Raw genomic sequence first — 19217 nt, forward strand, 5'->3', positions numbered from 1 at the left:
TTGCTCTGACAAATGTCAGCTGAGGTAGACATTAAAGAGATGATTAAAAGAAAACTTTATTAAGCTATAAGAACAAGGGAGAGAATTAGGACAATTACTACACTTAGAAGTAAAAGGTTCTGTAGATGTGATAGAGATATACATGGGAAAAACAAAAGCTGGAAGCATCTGAGATGAAAGCAAAACCAGGAGTCTGATGTATGTAAGTCAAGCAAGAACATATAGGTGTCATCACAGAATTCTGAGTGATGCAGAGCAAAGCATGCCATGTCTTCTTTTCGATAAATCTGTTAGGAAAAAAAAAGTTACTGTTTTGTTGGAGAATAGCAAATACAGTATTTATATTTAAGTGGTGGAGAAGATGGAAAAGAAGAGATAAAGGTCTGAAAGTGTGACCTCATCTTTTATCAAACAGTAAAGTAGAGTTTATATGAAAAAAAAATTAAGCTACTGACATAAAGAGCGAGGGAAGATAGCATGAAAATTGAAAATGCCTTTACTGCAAAGAGTTCATACAAACCAATCTGATAACTTTCTTTGAAAAGATAACCAATTTTCTAGACAAAGAAAATTTCGTAATCTCTCTCCTGGACTTCAGCAATCAGTTGATACTGTGCCACCTGGGAAATTATTTGTGCACCTGAGGAAGAAGGGTACTACTAAAGGAATCAAAAAATATGTAAGAAATTCATTTAAATGAGATGACAATTGGTTTTCTTGCAAAGGTAAGCATTATAAAAAGTTACTTGAGTCAAGAATCAGTCTTAAGAACATTTTTGCTTTATACTTTAAAGCAAAATGAGTGTTAATGTAATAAGGAGACAATTACGGAACAAATAAAATAATGAATTTTGTGAGAATTAGATTGTATTAGATGAAGGACTAGAAAATATTCTAGACTTTAGGAGTTAAGACTTAAAATAAAACAAGAAGTTGTAAATTCAGTTAGGAAATAATGATATGGGAGCAGTAGAAAAAAAGAAGAATTTAATAAATTAGGCAAGAGTTACCAGGAGCATTAGTGACACAACAAATTTATTTTTGCAATATAAAGCTGCATCAATTTTGGTGTTGCTGTGAAACAGACTTAGTCAGGTCATTTGAGAAGTCATTAATGAGACTTCCTCTGAAAAATCGTTTTATTATTTTAGTCAATCATTTTCAGGATGAATTAAGCTTACTTTTAAACATTCAGAAAAAGCTGTTTAGTAACCATGGAATATAGACTTAGCTGTGGAAGAGAAGACTAAAAGGGCTTTGCCTATTCAGACTTAAGGCTCTGAGAGACGTGCTGTGGCAAGCTAAAATTGGATGGCAGAAGTTGTTACTATCCTCAAGGCACGAATACTTGAAGCTCTTTTGAATCACTTTGTGAACCACTGCTTTGTGTATTAGGGTAAATCAAAACTTTTACTTTAATACACCCAGCTGAAGACTGCAATAGTACATGAGTTCTTTCATAGGCATGTCATATAATCCTGCCCTGAAGGCTTCAGTGCCCATCAGAGGGGTGGAGCAGATGCTAAATATTCCTGCCTCTGACTTTAAGCCACTGCTACATTTACCTCAGAGCCTTGAGAAAGCAAGTGGAAAGAGGAGATGTGATTGTTCTTCATAAATACATTGGGAATAAATATCAGCAAAACTTATTAAACAGTAATATTGTCAAAACAGCAAATATGTACCACTATATGTTTAATTTAGAAACAGAAGAAAAAAAAATTCAACTCTCTGACATTGAGGTAACATAAAAATATCTTGATAATTTTGAAATGGAACTTCATCTGTTCAGAATAATACAGTTACACAGATATTTTCCTTCCAGTAAGTTTGTGGATTCCTAAGAAAAGGGAAAAAGAAAACAACAACAAAATGTGGACCATGCTCTTAAGGCCTTAGTTCCATAATGATGGATTAAACTGTTAGTAGCATTATCTACCCCAAGATCAAGATATGTTCTGTAAGCTGTTTAAGGAGCAGCACAAACTTCTCAGTGTGAGGTTTGCAGCAACAGAAGCATCTAAAGATATCGGTACTTGTGCTTCTGTTTTTCTGTGAACCCTTTTTTTCTTGACATGGCAGTATTGTTCAGTTTTTTAGGAGGCCCAGAATCTCTGTGGCTTGATTGTAATAAATAACTGAAATAAATAAATTTTATGCTTGTAATGATGTGTTAAGTGGTTAATTTTTTGTTTGGTTGGGGGTTTTTTGTTTGTTTTTGTTTTGGTAAGAACTAAAAATATTCATTTTGATTAACTTAATTTATATAACATGCAGAAATCAGTAGTCACAGAAAAAATACGACAAGTTTAATTTAAATGGGGTTAGATGAGAATACAATCATGTTAAACTGTGTACTAAGTCTAGGTGTGTTGCCCATTAAAACTGCTGTCTTTAACATCTCTTTTTTAAAATTTTTATTTTCAGGACTATTAAATTTTTATATTAATTTAGACCATATTACAGAAATTTTAATTATCAAACTCTATGCATCCCTTTGTGATCATGTGTAGAAATTCTTATTAATTTCTTATTCAGAAAAGAACTGTTCACGGGTTCCTTTTTGCCCATTTTTTGACTTATATGTGGCCTTTACATGTGCATACAAATGGCACAACATAAAAAAAGTGAATATTTTATTTATTGATTAACTTTCTTTTGTTTATTTAAGACTATTAAAATTAGCTTTCCTTATGTAACACATACATTCTAAGGAAATACATTCAGTACAGTTTCTATAGTTCCTCATATCCTATTTTGATTTCTGTCACAAACTGGAAATGAAGCTACATGTGTATAAGAAGTTTAAAAATAGGTTAGAAGTATCTTGTGAAATGTAACAGGAAATCTACGGAGATATATTTTTATCTGGCATTTTCTGTGGTGGGCAAAAATCAGCATGTTGTGCCTTTCAGTTCCGTTCAAAAATGTTGCAGAAACTTGTAATCTGTCACATTTTTAGTCATGTGTACATGTCAATCAGATGACTATATAATATATATTGCAATCATAACATATTTACAGACAGAGTTCTAAGAATAAAGTGAAATGAGTGGCAAAACCTCCCCACAGTAAAACTGTACTTGCAGAAGTTAATAATTCTGAGTTTGCAGCAATATATTATGGCTGGGATCACTATACTCTGTTAAAGTGTGACTTCTCACTTATTTAATGAAAAATAATTACAATTAATGGCAAATATATATCAATAATGTTTAAAAGTCACTTCCCAATGGCAATGAATATGTAAGTTAAGGAAAAAGGAGAAACAGAAATAATGATCAATAAATACATTTCGGGTGGGTTCTACAATAATTTTTATGTACTGCAGCATTGAAATTCTGGAAGCAATTTCCCATTGAAATATTCAGGAAAAATAATTGTAACCTATCAAGAAATTATGCGAAATTCTGCCTATGATAAGCAGGTGTACTCAGTATGTAATAAGAAACTTCTAGGCTTATATTTTAGTATTTTGGACCGGATTAGTGGAGAGCTGCAAGCATCTTGCTCATGACAACTGAAACAGTGGCTATCAATTCTTCATTTAGCTCGTGTATGTGCATTTTTGTGAAAGGTAATGGAAGGAGGAGCAAGACAAGGGATCTTGTCTTTCATGGAAATTGGCAAGATTCTTCAACTGCCATAGAAAAAATGGGGAAAAGGAGCACTTAATTTAACAGAAATTTAGGGAGAAAAGTTAATTTTCTCATTATTTTCTGTCAATCTTTATGTATGAATGCATCCACTAATGGCACAGAGCATGGGAATGTGATTTGGGTGTGAATTTGTCTTCAGTCTAAGTTTGGACTCCTTCTGTACATATTTCTGAGCACCACTGAGCATTTTGAAGCATTGATTTGTCCCGGCTTTGTCTTTAGATTGTCATGTAGTGTGTAGCACTCGAAGTGCAGATGCAAGCCTTCCGTCAGGTTGCTCTCTGTGCCTGCAGTGCATGCCAAAGATTGGCAGGTGATGCAGACTTTGTGGCTTGTTAGGATGTAAAGCAAAGAGGCACAACAAATTGCACTGTCATCCTTGCCTTTGTATGCTGCATCAGGTGTACTGCAGGTAATATAGACACACACACTCTGAGATTTCCATGATTGCCTGAGATTTAATGATATGATATATTGCATTTCTGATAAAAAAGATTCAACACTTTGTCTCATATGTACCAGGTGGTTTGTTTTGCTTGTTTAAGCTTTTCTCTCATGATTTATGATTTGGTTTGTTAATTAAAAAAAAACTAGTATCAGTAGCTTTCATACAAGAAAGGTCTAATTATAGAAGGTATATGTTACATCTATGAATATTTTTTACCTCAGAAATATTTTATGAATGCACCAGATGCTCACAATTGTGTTTATATTTTGGAGAAAAGTATTTAAAATACATGTTAACAGATCCCTGTTCATTGCATACTGGACAAGTCTACTATTCTAGTGAATGTGCTCTCCTTGAAGTTAGCAAAACTTAATTTTTATAGAAATTTGAACAGCTGTTAAGTTAGTAATTTTGAGGTACTCAATGAAATTAAATGAAAGATACAGATAGATCTATAAAAATAGGTAGGTAGGCAGGTAGGCAGGTAGGTAGGTAGGCAGGTAGGTAGATACATTACCTGTATTTTTATTTAATGTTTTGGGCGATTTAGTGTCCTTACTGTTTTGTCAAATTAAGTCAGCGTAAACTGAACAAAGAGATTTGTATATAATTTGGTTGGTAATGTTGAAGAATTTTACTAAGGTGTAAATATATTCCTTCTACAACCAAAAGAGAATGTTTTGCTTGCTTGTCCCAGGTGGCTTCCTGTAAGAAGATCATATTTAGATTGAGGAGCAGACATTATTATTTGAGGACATTTAGGAGTCTTTTATGGATAATGTTCACAGAGGAAAAGATGTTTCATAGAGATGCTTGACATTGGTATCCTGCTTTTGTGTAACTTGGTTTTAAATTTACATGTGTGTAACATATTACAAGAAATGATTCATTAAAATAAGGATGCAGTAGTCAGTGATGTAAAATAAATATAAATTATTAATAATTCAACAGTACTGGAAAAGCTGAAATGCCAACAAAATATGTGATGTAACTACCAATAATGGGTTAATATTTTTTTGTGTGTGGATGACCCAATTCCAAATGATATTTTAAGTCCTGTTTCTGAAGAATGTATTGGACAGAAACCTTCACTGTTTATCACTAGATGTGCATGTCTATTTAGTGTCTCATTTTCTTCACAAGCATATTGATCAAAGTGAGTCAAAGGAAGAAGGTTCTTCCACAGTTCTCCATTTTTATGTCTACCTTAGAGTAAGACAGTTGATATCTGGCATTTTGAAGATTGTAGATGTTCATAGAACTGTTATTGTATACTGTATGTTGCCCTTCAAATCTGGCTTGCTCACTCCATTTTATCTGGTGGTTGGGTGAGAGAGATGAAGGGGAAGAGGAGTTGCCTGTTTGTTTTCTTGTAAAATTCCCATTTTTTGCTTCTTTCAACTCTCTGTACTGCACTATTAATCCCATCATTTAATGGAGAAGAGTTATGCTCATCACTGATGCCTGAGACATCTATATTATTTTTTACTCTGTCTGCAGTAACTCTGAGTAAGAAAGGGAAGAATTTATAAATCACTCCATTTTGTCTATAATTTAAAAACAGCCTGTTTCTGGGCATGTCTGTATGAAACAGACAGTTCTAACTGTCTTTGCTGCCAAAATAGTTATTCTATGGAATGTGTTTGGATCTAAGGAAGAGAAGAGAAATTTTTTGCTCACTAGTAAGATCCATGGTAGAGGATTAAGTCAGCCAAACCCTACTCACATCCCAGTAAGCAGACATATATTTCTGTATTTTTTGTAGGTGGATACAGTGCAGACCACGCAGCACCCTGGCCATATTGAGGAATCATGTAAAATGAATGTATGTGCTCGTAAGTGAATAATTTATGAACTGACACTCCAACTCTAAGGGATGTTGGATCAAAAAATCCACGAACTCTCTTTACTCTTATTTTAAGACATTGATTCCCAGGGGGCAGGGTTACTGCAGAACTAAGTGGACCTTTAAAGCAAAGCTATTAGAGAAAACAAAACAAAACATGGTAGAGCATGATAAAAACTGCTTGAAACAAGAGATTCAGATTACATTTTGGATGCATTTGAAGAGACATTAAATGGAGAATGCAAAGAAGCAAGAATCCAAAACAGGAAAACAAATGGTACATAGAAAGGTTTGGTAAGCAGAACTGATGGTAAGTGGAGGAAGAAGATCAAATACCATCTAATTCAGGAGTATGAATAGGATGAAAGCACTCACCATTTTCTTCTTTGTTTTATCTTTGAAAGGACTGAAATGTGATTAGATGATTTGTTGAATTAGTAACTGGGAGATGAGTGTGAACAAGGTTGAATTTTCAGTGTTTGAATCAATGAAATATTTGTGGTTTGATGAAAAAAAACAAACGAAAAAACCCCTGATAATATGCTAGATAAACAAAGAAAAAATATACCTCAGGACTGAAATTCTGGAAATCTAGAAAGAGTCTTAGTATTTGAAAATCTTTGACCTGCTCAGGGATGTGAGGGAGAGTGTGGAAGAGGATTCAAGTCAAGTGACATAAGGTCCTTCAGATCTTGCTGAGAGAAATATCTCTCAAAGGAAGTTGAGGTAGATGCAAAGAAGAAACCAAACGTGCTAAATAACTATCAGCAAATAGGGAAATCAACAGCCACTCACATGGTGAACATAGAGTTTGGTTGCTAAAGACAACTGAATTCCCTTGGCTAGAGCACCCCAGACTAGAATAACTGTATCAAGGATTGTACAAATGCCAGTATCAAAATCATACATACAGAAAATCTCTAAATCTGCAGTCACTACTAAGCTATATGCACCACATAAAAACAAAGACTATAGTGCCAATTCCAATTTTATATGTGTGTGTATATATATACATATATCTATATATCTATATGTACACACCAATTTTTACATTCATTTTATACATATATTTGGATATTACTCTATATATCAGCTTATGATTTAGAGAAAGGCTGAATATTTCCTCCTAAATAATTTATTTAGTCATATCCTTCATTGTAAGAAGCAACAAAAAAGGATATTTGAATAATAATTTTCCAACAAGGTCTTTTTCTTAGGAATAAAGCATAACTTCAGCCCACTGAAGTTTGTGAAGTAAATCTGGTATAGCTGTGTGAGAAAATGACATGATATTTGTAACAAGACTGTATGTTGTGATTTGCCCTCATAGTATGGCTTTTCAACTGTATGAACAAAAATACTGAAAAATACTTTTTCTCTCCTGATTATGTGTTTACGTCTGAATTAGCTCATCCTTTGTGTTTATCCCTTCAAAACTGATTGTCTGCCAATCATTCCCATTTGAAGTAATTAGTTCTGAGTGGAGGAATTTATGATACAGTAGGGGCTTTGACCTCTTTATTGTACTCAGATATATTATCAAACTTCAAAGTCAGTAGGCTGCTACCACATTGATTTTGTTTTCTGTGAACAAAATCAATGAGCAAAATTAAAATAAAAAAATCAATTCTTTTATTTTTGAATTGATTCAGGTTTTCTACATGGACATTGTTTATTTAAACTTGATTGCTAGTCTGGAACTTCAGTAATTCTGCATAAAAGAAATTATTAATAAAATAAACAAAGAAAATGAAAATTAAGACACACAGGAATAAGAAGGAAAAAGATGCAAAAGAGATCAAGAAAAGGACTTGTTTAGGAATATCAATGAAGATTGGTGCCAACATCTTTGTCAAAAAAATCAGCACACAGGTTGCTTCTTTTGCACTTTCTATCTTTTTTCTTTAGCTCAATTGATTCTTAGAAATGGTGTATGAAATACCTGCAGTCCATGGACCATATTTGGTGAGAGCATTTCAGAGCATTTGCAAATCTTACCTAAAGATGAGAGAAAAAAAGGAAAAAACCACCAAAATATTTAAGATGCAACATTTCACAGACATAAATACACTAAGTATGCAAATATATTTGTGAAATTTTCAGCCTTTTTCTGCATATAGACCTTATCTTAGAAAAAAATTTCAATGTGGAACGTGTCAAGGCAGTGTTAAGTACCTCTGATCAGATTCTTATCTCAAATATAACAATTTTATTTCAATAAAATTATTCTTCAACTGGAAATGAAATCAAAAGTGCGTCTTCTGTGTTCGTTGCAATTTCATTCTTCTGTATTTAATTTTCTGGTCAGAAGCAATTGTGAAGAAAGAACCCTTAAAAAAATTGTGGAACTACTCTAATTTTCAGATTTCAGAGAGTTTAGCAGTCAAGCAATTTGTATGGAATAAAAGCACTTTTATATTGCCTCCTGCTACAACACCACTGAGGAAAGGGCAGCAAAACAGTGGGAGACCAAATGAAGAGTTTTTTCTTCTGTTATATCAGCTTGCAAGATACTGGGAGCTTCAGAATTGCAAGGGGTAATATAGCTTTTATGAACTATTTCTTTCCTCTTTGCCTCCCACGGCTGCTTCATTGATGGCTAGTGTCTTTTTTTATGTCAGAATGAGGGAGTGAAAGATATTTGTGACAAGAGACATTCTACTTTCCGTTTCCTGTTGTCCTGCTTGGATGAGAGAAAAAATACATCCATCTGACTCTCATTTTCCTATATTTTAGGAAGTGATTAATTTAGAGCTTTTAAAGACAAATCTGAATTGTCTTATTCATATGACCAGGCCAAATATACCCAGAGCTTTCTTGTATAAGACCACTCTTTTTCCAGTATCACTTTACTTTCAATTGTTTTATAGATGAACACTAAAGAACAAGATATGCCAGTAGAAAACTATCAGGCAAGTTGTGTTATGAAATCTTTTCAGCTAATTACAAAACAAGTTAGATAAATTATTAGTAGGAATATTATATGAAATGGCAAAAGAAGACCTCTTTTTCTGTTTTTAATGGTTCTACTTCTGGTGAATGTATATTGTCACAATTTGTAGAGGCACTCTCAGTGATGCCAAACACAATTTTACATGTAAATGGTGCAGTAGAAATTGTCTTCGTGGTAGTAGCCAGCTTGCTAAACTATCTGTCAAACCTAGACTAAAGGATTAAACTGGGTAAACTTGCACCACCCAGACCACACTTCAGTGTCAGGGTTAACAACACAATTCAATTCAAGTAAATTGTTTTTGCAAAGGCTCATAAACAATTTAAAACCTTCACCTGAGATTTCTCAAGCTTATAAAAAACTCTGTCTCTTCCTGCAAGCTTCATATAGACCCATAAGAACAGATTCTTGGATTTACCCACTCACCATTTAAAAAGACTGGACAATCCATGCTTCAACCCATTACTCGTTTTACTCTTTCAGAGTCATTCAATAGAGTGAATTTTGCTGAGCTAGTAAAAGATAGCTTTGTACTCTCAAATGCGCCAGCTATATTTAAATTTCCAATGTATACTTAATTATGCATTCTTACAAACTCAGTACTCTCTCCCTTTTCATTGGGGAAAAATTAAGCTATTGTGCTTGCAGACATTATATCTGACTTTTGACATTTCATTTAGGGAAAACTATAAATATGTGAAATGCTGTTCCATCTTTTATTTTGTTCTCAATATTTTGCCAGAATCTACACCGAGATGGTAAATATGACAAATGTTTTAAATCCTTTCTCTCACCATGAACATGCCTACAATTTCACTATTTAGCATTAAGCTCTTTGTTTTTGTTGGAATGAGTTCCTGAAATATCAAGAAGCCACAACTGAATTCTATTCTCCATCCTACCCCAGTAGATTACCATTTCAGCAGTGAGTTTTCCTTTGATCTGCAATTCCTAGGAATGACATCTATCACAGGAAACCAGTTTGTTGCCCTTTCTAAGGAATTTATGGTGCTAATGAGGAAGAAAAAAGAAAAGGTTTGTTATGACTCCTGGCAGTTGCCACAGAGCCCTCAATATTCTTCAGTGGTGGAATTCAAGAAAGGCATTAATGTTTCTACATTCAGTTTAAAATTAATTATCTTCCAAATCAGATTAGTTTTCACATTTAAACAGTCTTATTCTAGCCCAGTAACACTATTTTGAATAGCAACTGCCAACCAAGCTAATTAAAATAATTAAATTTTTTATTATTTACTTCTATAAATATTATATTTATTTATATATTATCTATTGGAAATATGACAGAGAAAAACGTTCTACAGGAGTTTAATAAACCTGATTATGCTCTGTAGCCTATTTTATCAGGCTTAATTATCTGTTTGTGTTACATTTTGCAGAGTTTTTATTCAGGAAAGCAGGATTTTCAATTGGCTTTTGACACAAAATAACCTTTCTTTAAATTGTGAAAATCTGGGCCGACAATTGTTTCTGGATAAAAGGTATCACTTCTTGACTATTGTCTAGAGCAATTTTATTTTAGCAAGCACAAGCAAGTGAGCAGTATATAAACTAATTAACCTCATAAGAAGTGTGGGCAGAGTTCAATATCATGAATGTCCATCAGCTTTTCCTTTTTACTCTTAGAAGAATGATCATTTTCCTCTGGTTTCCAGCCCTGTATTGTCAGAATGGTAGAAGCACACAGGGAGCAAAGATAACTCAAGCAGTCTCAGCGTTCACCTCCAAGAAGGGAATTAGCATGTAGCCAGTTGTACAGGCATAATTTTAGCCGGTGAAATATGGATATTGTAAAGTTTGGCATCTCACGTAGCTGCATAGTGCTACAATCAGTAGGAAGTAGGTATATGTGGGTACACTTTCAATCAGCCTGAGTTGTTTTTTTCTAATATTCAGGATGAAACCTATTTTGGTGTCTCTGAGAGTCTACAGAGAGGCTTAATCTCAGAGGAATTTTATGTGTTCAATCTCAAAATCTTTCTGCATTTAGTGTCAGTTAACATGGAACACTTTTAAGCAGAAATGTCTCATCACACTTGGTTTGTTTTAGCATACATCTAATGTTAGAAGACAATTTGTTGTAGAAATTCTTCAATATCTCCCATTTCACTGAAGATGGGAGACCTGTTTTTCAGAGCAAATATTTTTTTTTTCTTAACAGCTACAAACTGCCTCCTGGCCAAAGTGTTTGAAAGAGATATTAATTTTCATCACTATTTATATGGGACAGTTATAGATATATATATGTTTCAGTGCACTTTTGTCCAAAAATGCATTGAATTTAAACATGCTGCAATTAATAAAAAAAATTGCAGGTTACATTTTTGATGCTTAAATATTCGAATATTATTAAAATTTCTTATTAAATTTACATTTTATGTTGATTTTGAATATAGATACCACATCTGTTTTTATACAAGTATTTAATGACTGTGAAATATTAATATATTGACATGGTTAGTGGGTAAAGTTTTTCAACAAATTGGAGAAAAGACATGGAAGTAAAATTCAATACTATTGTGAAACCATTGATTGTATATGCAGTGCTGGTAGTGACACAAGGATACATGAGCTTTGTCCTGAGAAACTTACATTATATAGAGAAAACTAGACAAGCTGTGAGAGATTCAGTGTTTTTCTTGTTGCCTTTATCCTGCTTCCATCCCTCATTTTGAAATACTCCCCATGGATGGCATTAAAAAGTTGTGAATTAAAGCTCCAGGGAGCCTGAAAGAAGCAGCTATAGGCAGTGTTGTGGAATAAAAAGGGTAGATTTCCTGATGTAATTAGTCAGGTGTTTCCTATGCATGATAAAGAGTTCATAGTGCAAAGAAGATGGTGAAAGAAGAATGAAAATTGTACAGTTACATGTGGCTGTAAAATTGATGTCATGTCGCGACACCATGTCATTCTCACATTCTCAGCTTCTTTTTCAGATGCTTAAAAGTATGTGAATTCTGAGGATCTTGCAGAGATAAGGAGTTGATAATTGCTGGTTACCTGTTGAGTTTGGTTTTTGGTCTTTCAGGGAAGATCAGTTTGAATATTTTTATTAATCTGACTATAGCTCTTGAGCAAAGCTTGTGCCTTTCTCATGTACAAACATTGGATCATCCCTAAAGTATTTGAATGAATGCAGGGAGCTAAACCTAATAAAATCTCTAGTTGCAGCCTCTAGTTTTCCTCTATTTTTTTTACATTGATGATGTTGATTTCTGGCATTAATATTGAAATAATGAAAAGGTAAAGACATAGGGGCAGTACTAATAAAGTGTTTTTAAATTTTTAATCTCCCATTTAAAATTTAAAAGTAAATTTATTTTTCAAATATAGCATTAGATTTTAAATATGACACAATTTCATTTTGTACTGTGTTGTGGAGCACTTCTGTGCAGCCTTCTGCACTTTGCTTTTAATCATTCTCACTGAAATTAGAACTGTCAGTGAGCAGCACCAGACAGATTTTGATTTCACTTGAAAAGTTATTTTGGATAGATAACTTTTGAAAAATATATACTATTTTTATACATCTTTAGGGTGATTTTTTCATATTAATTTTTTTGTACTTTTGGTTGAGTTTGTGGCTTATTTTAATACATGTCAATGTAAAAAGAGCTTTCAGAAAAATAGGATTTATAACTATGGGAGGTCAGACAGTAATGTCAGAATCTCTGCTTTACAGAATTCATTACTGTAGGTAATGATAGAAGATGATACATTAGCAAGTCTTGAAACAAGGCAGAAGATTTTTGAACTGCCATTTAGTCCATTAACTTTCTAGAATCCCCTTGATAATTTTTTTAGATTTCTGCTTATATATAATACATGCATACAACAGGACATATTTCTGTCTTATTGCCTACTTCAGTAGAGGCTGCAATTGTACCATGAGCTCCATTAATTTCAAATGAATTATCTGTTTACTACATAGAACTGGGAAGTGGGAATTGGGGAACTTGTTTATGACACTGGCCTACTATCCTGGGATGAAAGAAGCCACCTTAGATCTCTGTGCCTTGACTGTCTGGTGTATTAAATACATGTAGGACAGCTTACATTACAGTACATGGTAAGAACTGCTTAAGTAAATTCTATCCACAATACATGAGTGTCAATGGGAATTTGCTGATTTATGCCCTACCATAAAATTTAGGGAAACTCTTCACCTCCACATGCGCAGTGTTTTTATATGTTGAAGTTAAAAAATTAGAATCATGAGGTCTGGCATAATGATTTCAGCTTTGCCATTGTCATAATAATAATTTTTTCTCCTATTAATATGATGAGAAAAAAAAAGCAGAGAATTATCCTTAAAATATAACCATTTCATTTTTTGCATAATTCATTGGAAGCATACTAAAACATTTCTCTTATAGTGCACCAACTCCACTGGATTTGTGGTGTTCTGGTCATGTTGAACTGCACCAGGAGAGACTTATAATGACTATTATAGTTCATGTAGGAAATAGTGTTGAATTTTCAAAAATCTTTCCTATTACTTCAGTGATTAACTCTTTGAAACAATATGACCCTTAAGTGTAACTACCAGACAGATGAACAGATGGTTATCCACATCTTGCAATAACCAGAGTGCATTCAGCCAGGTGTCAGGTAGGAAGATTCTGGACATCTGTATCATCTCTCTGGCTTATTCATCTGTCTCTCAGGGCCTGTACAGATGCACTAGCTGCTTCCCTGCATGCCATAACCAGGAAAGACAAGGCAATTGGAATTCTTGTCCCCAGACATGGATATCAATGGATGGAACGAAACTGGATTCATAACTCACTGTGTGAACTTCATGATTTTTTGCACACCAACAGACTTTATGTTGCACATATCTATACCTCACTACATATTCAAACTTTCATAATATTCAAACTTTGCAGTACTGCATTTGAGGACAGAATATAAATATGGCAAATCTCTATTTTTAGGAAAAAGTAGAGTGAATAATGTTACCTGAAGAAGTACCACTATTCAAAAAAATGGAAGATTAAATTATCACTAGATCTTTTGATTCTTAGCTCTGCAATCCATTGAAATTCTGCTGAAGAGATTTGTACTTTGTGTGGATGGAATGGTTGCCAATCATTCTTCCCTCATCTATTATCTTATTCAAATTAATACTGGTAAGCTTGAAAAATCATAAGTAGCTTTAGCCACTCTGTAATCTGCTTTTAATAGAAATAGGAATGGAATATAGTCCATATGGTAACCTGGATGATCTATCTTGAATTATTTCTGGGATAAGATCAAATACATACCTGAGTTTTGGTTACATACCCGATCTCAAATTATTTTCATTAAAAAATAAAATCTCCTTTAAATACACTTAGGCTGAGGCCATCTGTTAATTTCATAAACCCTAGAGCCTCATCCTAAGTTTTTATACTGAATAAACCATTCCACACTACTTACCATGGAGGTCATAACATCAGAGGAGAAAATTGTGAGATGAGTTTGGAGTGCAGCATACTGGAGTGAAAGGATGAACAGCATTTGACTTTAAAAAGACTTCTGACTCAAGGAAGTAAAAGGAAAATGCAAGTCAGTGACTTCAGGAGGGTTTGAATCAGGATTTAGTGTGGTAAATTGTCTGATGTTATATATGACTAGGTGAGGATAAACAGTATGTTACTCCATAGAAAAGACTTCCAAAGAATGGTATCAATCTACTATAGAATAATAAAATACTTTGTCTTTTTACTAAGTGATGGGTTTCTGTTAATTGAAAGTGTAGGTGATTTCAGAGAGAGAGAGTAAAAGGGGATTTTTAAAAAATATCTAATATTAACCCCCTCTTTGGGTTTCAGACTTGTGTTTAAAACAATAGTCCTATGTTCCTGTTTCTGAACTAGTCATTAAGAAGAATATACAGCAGAGAAATCATAATTTTGACTTCCCTTTATAATTATGGATCCATATCTGTATTACACTGTCAAGAGACTACTACAGCTGCTTGAAAAGAAGCCTTGCTTCAGCAGTGGGAAGGCTGCACATCATGTATTAAAGCTAACAGCAAGCATGCAAACCTTAAAATTATTTATCACCAAGGTGGTGTTGGGGCACTTCTAAACCAGAGGGTTCCAATCAAGCTGTGTGAAGTCTGCAGTGATACAAAGGAACATTTTTCTGATTGTCAGAAGGTGCTATGGGCTCAAAGTTTGCATTTGTATTTCAATGGCAATATGAAATGCTGTGAAAATACAGAATCTTAATATGTATAAAAATTTCTCATATTCTTTTTTATCTTGTAGACTCCAGCCAGTTTAAAATGCAAGAAATAATTACATTTCCTTAAACTGTTTTATTAAAGTTGATTGATTTCCCAGAGATATTGCTACCTGTCACTGAGAGCTGTTGCTGTGACAATTGTTTATTGTGGTGTAACAATAGCATCACATTCCTTGGAGTAATATGTGAGAATTGGATAACATAATGGACTTCCAGGGCCTTTGTGAAACACCATTTTTTCCTTTTGCTGATTTTGTATTAAATAAGTACCAGCCTGTGTTTGTGGGTTAATATATGCATACCATTTGGAATGTACTTAGTGACATTATGTAATTCACAGATGTTTTATTATTCATAGTACTGTGCATTCATAGCTCTCTGTAGTCACTATTGTGCAAAAAATCTAATGAGGGAGAGAGAGTCTGTGTGTGTTTTGCTGCTTCTTTAGTCTTTTTAAATTCTCATTCACAAACAGAGGGATGTGGTACCCTTTCCTGCATTTTGACTTATAGCATGGAAAGGATTAAAAATACGGATTTCTCATAATTTGTGCATGTTTATTTCCCATCATAAAAATACAGGACACAAAATATCCCAAGATCTTATCTTTCCACTGTAATTGTATTGTACTGTAATATATCCCTTTGAGAGGAGGTGGTTAGTCTAAGTATTAGATAAGGATTTTATGTACACTTTTCATAGGCATAAATGAAATCCCACTGTTACAGACAGAAGCGAACTAAAGAAAAATGAGAAAGATCCTCGGTTTCTGTTGTTGTTATCTTAGATCATATTAGAAATGCTTTCTCCAGCTGGTTTACCAATTCACTTTCCTTGATTTCATCATCTGATCAGTGCCAGACCACTAGCTGATGAAAGGCAAAGTCCTTGTTACTGATTGCAGTGGCATTAATCATTTTCTATTAATAAAAACCCATAATGTCTCAGTGCAGTAGTTCTGAAGAACTAATAAATCATAAGAATTAAATGATCTTCAAAAATCCTTACTGGAATCAGAATTTTTATTTAGAATTTTGATACCCCTTTTTTAAAACCTCTTTCTTTGTTTTCTTATGAGTTTTCTCTTTTTTTTTTTTTTCCCTGTGACTGAGGCATTCTTTGTGACATATTTTTGAATGAGCTTTTATCTTTATCCCTGCTTGGCTGGACTTTTTGGACTGTGCAACCATAAACCCTTAAATTGTTTTTTTCTATCACTATATTTATCATTATTTTATTGCATGTTATAATATCCTTTTAGTCATTACAATTAAATGTAGTAATTCACTTGGTAAAAAATTATTCTTACTTAAAGATTCTGTTCTTTAGATTTAGTTTGTGTGTTTTTTACATACAGTGGCAAGTTCTTTGGATTGTGTTTTTTTCCTTTTTTTCCTCTTTCTCCATGTGGAATTATTCTTCCCTGGGAATGCTTTTGCTGAAAATTGAATGTCTCTGTGCTTATGTTCCCTGGTGTACAGGTCTGTCATCTCTGACTACCTGACTTTGTGGAAAAGAAAGATGTAGTCCTGTGTAGTTGAACCTATCTCTCACTAATATCTTGCAGGAAAAACAAACCAATTTGCAATGTTCCAGCTTTCTTTGTTGGGCTAGTGATAGCCTTGCCTTCACAGAGTCTGGGATCAGTATTAGGGAAGTAAATACCTTGAATAAAAAAAATCTGACACTTTTGTAAATGCAATACTTTTCCACTTAAAGTGTTTTGAAACTATGCTTTCAATTTATTTAATATTCAGTCATTCACTTTGAAGTTCTATTCATTTATATACCACTGCAGTAAATACACATGTAAAGCCCTTTAGAGCAAAACATAAACTTCAGACAAAATGCTGATAAGGAGAGTGCTGACAAACCCCAGGAACACAAAGACTAATGTAAAATCTGAGGCAGAGCTGGAAAAGTTCTGCCTATCACATTTAAGAGTTCTATCACATTTAAGAGTTAGTATAAGAAGCCATTAGGAAAGTGATTTTTTTTAATCACCCATGTTCAGTGATTTTTATTAATGTGAAATATGCTCCTGAAAACATCCTTCGTTCTGTGCTACTATTCTGGCTTCCCATGACTGTGTTAATGATTGGAAAGCTGCACTCTTCATTCTGGATGAAGTTACAATATTCCAACTTGGTTTTCAGAGCTGTGTCATCTTTGTAGTATTTCCTAATACAACTATGATAATGGGATGGTTGGGTCCAAAGCCCCACTTTGAAGTCTAGCAGTGGTTCATGTTTAAAATTTTTAGGACAGAACTTGCTGAACTTGCTGTTCTTGCTGCATAGAAGGGGCAGAAAACATAAAGCATTCACTGTTCATTTTGATTTGACTTGCAAAATTTATGGAATGTCATATGAATGACGTTTTGGCAAAATAGCTTATATAAGGTCCCCCAAATGGTGAAAAGGGCCTTTTTTGGGGCTCCAGTGGATATCTCAGAACTCTTCCTGAAAGCAGGCAATGCAATTAATTCTAGTTATTTGATCTGCTTTAGTTTTTGTTGCCTTTGTGAAGAGTAATGGATTAAGGTTTTTAATGGTTTAATAGCTAAACTTGAGAAGCAACTGGAAATATTTGATTAATTTCTATTATACACAAGAAAATATTGTCTTTTCTTTGTGGACACTGGTATTTTCTAGCTGTTTAGCTCACTCCTCCTCATGTCAGAGTTGGAAACTGGACGTTGCTAATCTTACTCAGGCAGATTGATACTATCTTCACACTGTACAAGGGCACCAAGTAAATTTCCAATCATGGAAATCATATTATCATACACAGGAGCAACATAGGAGTTGGATTCTGTCTCTGGTTCTTTGTCAGCATGATAGCAATTTCCAGATTTAGATCTGATGAATATAAATGGACAAGAGTATGTATTCTACACAATGTATAAAGCAAAATGCTCAGGGCAAACTAGCTGCTGTTTGGTTTTATGTGGAAGAAAATATAAAAAGCAGCAGTTAGCTTCTGCCTGTGTTTGTCCCTCTAGAGTTTCTTCTTCATTCTCTAAGATCACCTATTGGAGACAGTCTGGGATTTTTCTGTTTCAGATTTTTGGTTTTATATATGTAGAGAACACTGCAAGGAGGGAATACAAAGAGAAGGATGAGACAGCTGATATCTTGAAACAGGACTGCTCACTGTAATGCCAAAGATAGGTGGAAAAATACAAATAGTGAACAAAGCTCAACACAGAGTCCTCTAAAAGGAATATTTTTTGTATTTGTAACTAGGTTCCAGCTACAGAACCGCAGAATCACAGAATAGTTAGGGTTGTGAGTGACCTCTGGAGATCACAGAGTCACTTAGAGCAGGCTTCACAGGAACTCATCCAGGTAGGTTTTGAATATCTCCAGAGAGGGAGATTCCATGATCTCCCTGGGCAGCTTGTTCCAGTGCTCTGCCAGGAGCAGAGCCAGGAGTGTAAAGCAGGACTTCCTCCTGTTAAGATGGAACAACTTGTGTTTCATTTTATGACCACTGCTTCTTGTCCTTTCACTGGCACCAATGAAAAGAGTCTGGCACCATCCTCTTGATACACTATTTAAAAATATTTGTATTTATTGATGAGGTCCCCTCTCAGTCTTCTCTAGACTAAACAGGCACAGTGCCTGCTGTCTATCCTCTTAGGAGAGATGCTCCAGACCCCTCATCATCTTTGTGGCATCTGCTGGACCCTTGCCAGTAACAATTCGTCTTTCCTGGACTGTGGAGATCAGAATTGAGGCCAATACTTCAGATGTAGCCTGTAGGACAGAGTAGAGTGGGAGGATAATACCCCTAGGCTTGCTGGCCACACTCTTCCTGATGTACCTCAGGATTGGCTCTCCTGGCTGCAGTGGCATTGCCAGCTCACGGTGACCTTGTCATCCACCAAGACTCTTGGGTTCTTCTCTGCAGACCTGTTCTTTAATAGAAGTCCCCTAACCTATGCTGGCACTTGGGATTATTCATCCCCAGGTTCAGGACCCTATGCTTGCTTTAGTTGCACTTCAGTAGGTTTCTCCCCAGCCAACCCTCCAGCCTTTCAAGGTCCTGCTG

At 34.4% G+C, this 19217-nt stretch overlaps 1 protein-coding gene across 3 annotated transcripts in view; it reads left to right on the top strand.

Moving 5' to 3' along the window:
- The window catches only part of LOC102036116 (protocadherin-7), a 269399-nt gene that overhangs the window by 41239 nt on the left and 208943 nt on the right, over nucleotides 1–19217 (top strand). The window contains exon 2 of one of the 3 annotated variants that reach the window (XM_031055215.1): nucleotides 5873–7091. The exons of the other annotated variants lie outside the window; for them this stretch is intronic. Coding sequence (XP_030911075.1) covers nucleotides 5873–5950 — 78 coding nt within the window. The 3' untranslated portion in view covers nucleotides 5951–7091. Of the gene's footprint in view, nucleotides 1–5872; nucleotides 7092–19217 lie in introns of those variants that run through there. 3 annotated transcript variants of the gene reach the window in all.

The sequence above is a fragment of the Geospiza fortis genome, unplaced genomic scaffold, assembly GCF_000277835.1.
Source record: "Geospiza fortis unplaced genomic scaffold, GeoFor_1.0 scaffold40, whole genome shotgun sequence".
NCBI classification, from domain to species: domain Eukaryota; kingdom Metazoa; phylum Chordata; class Aves; order Passeriformes; family Thraupidae; genus Geospiza; species Geospiza fortis.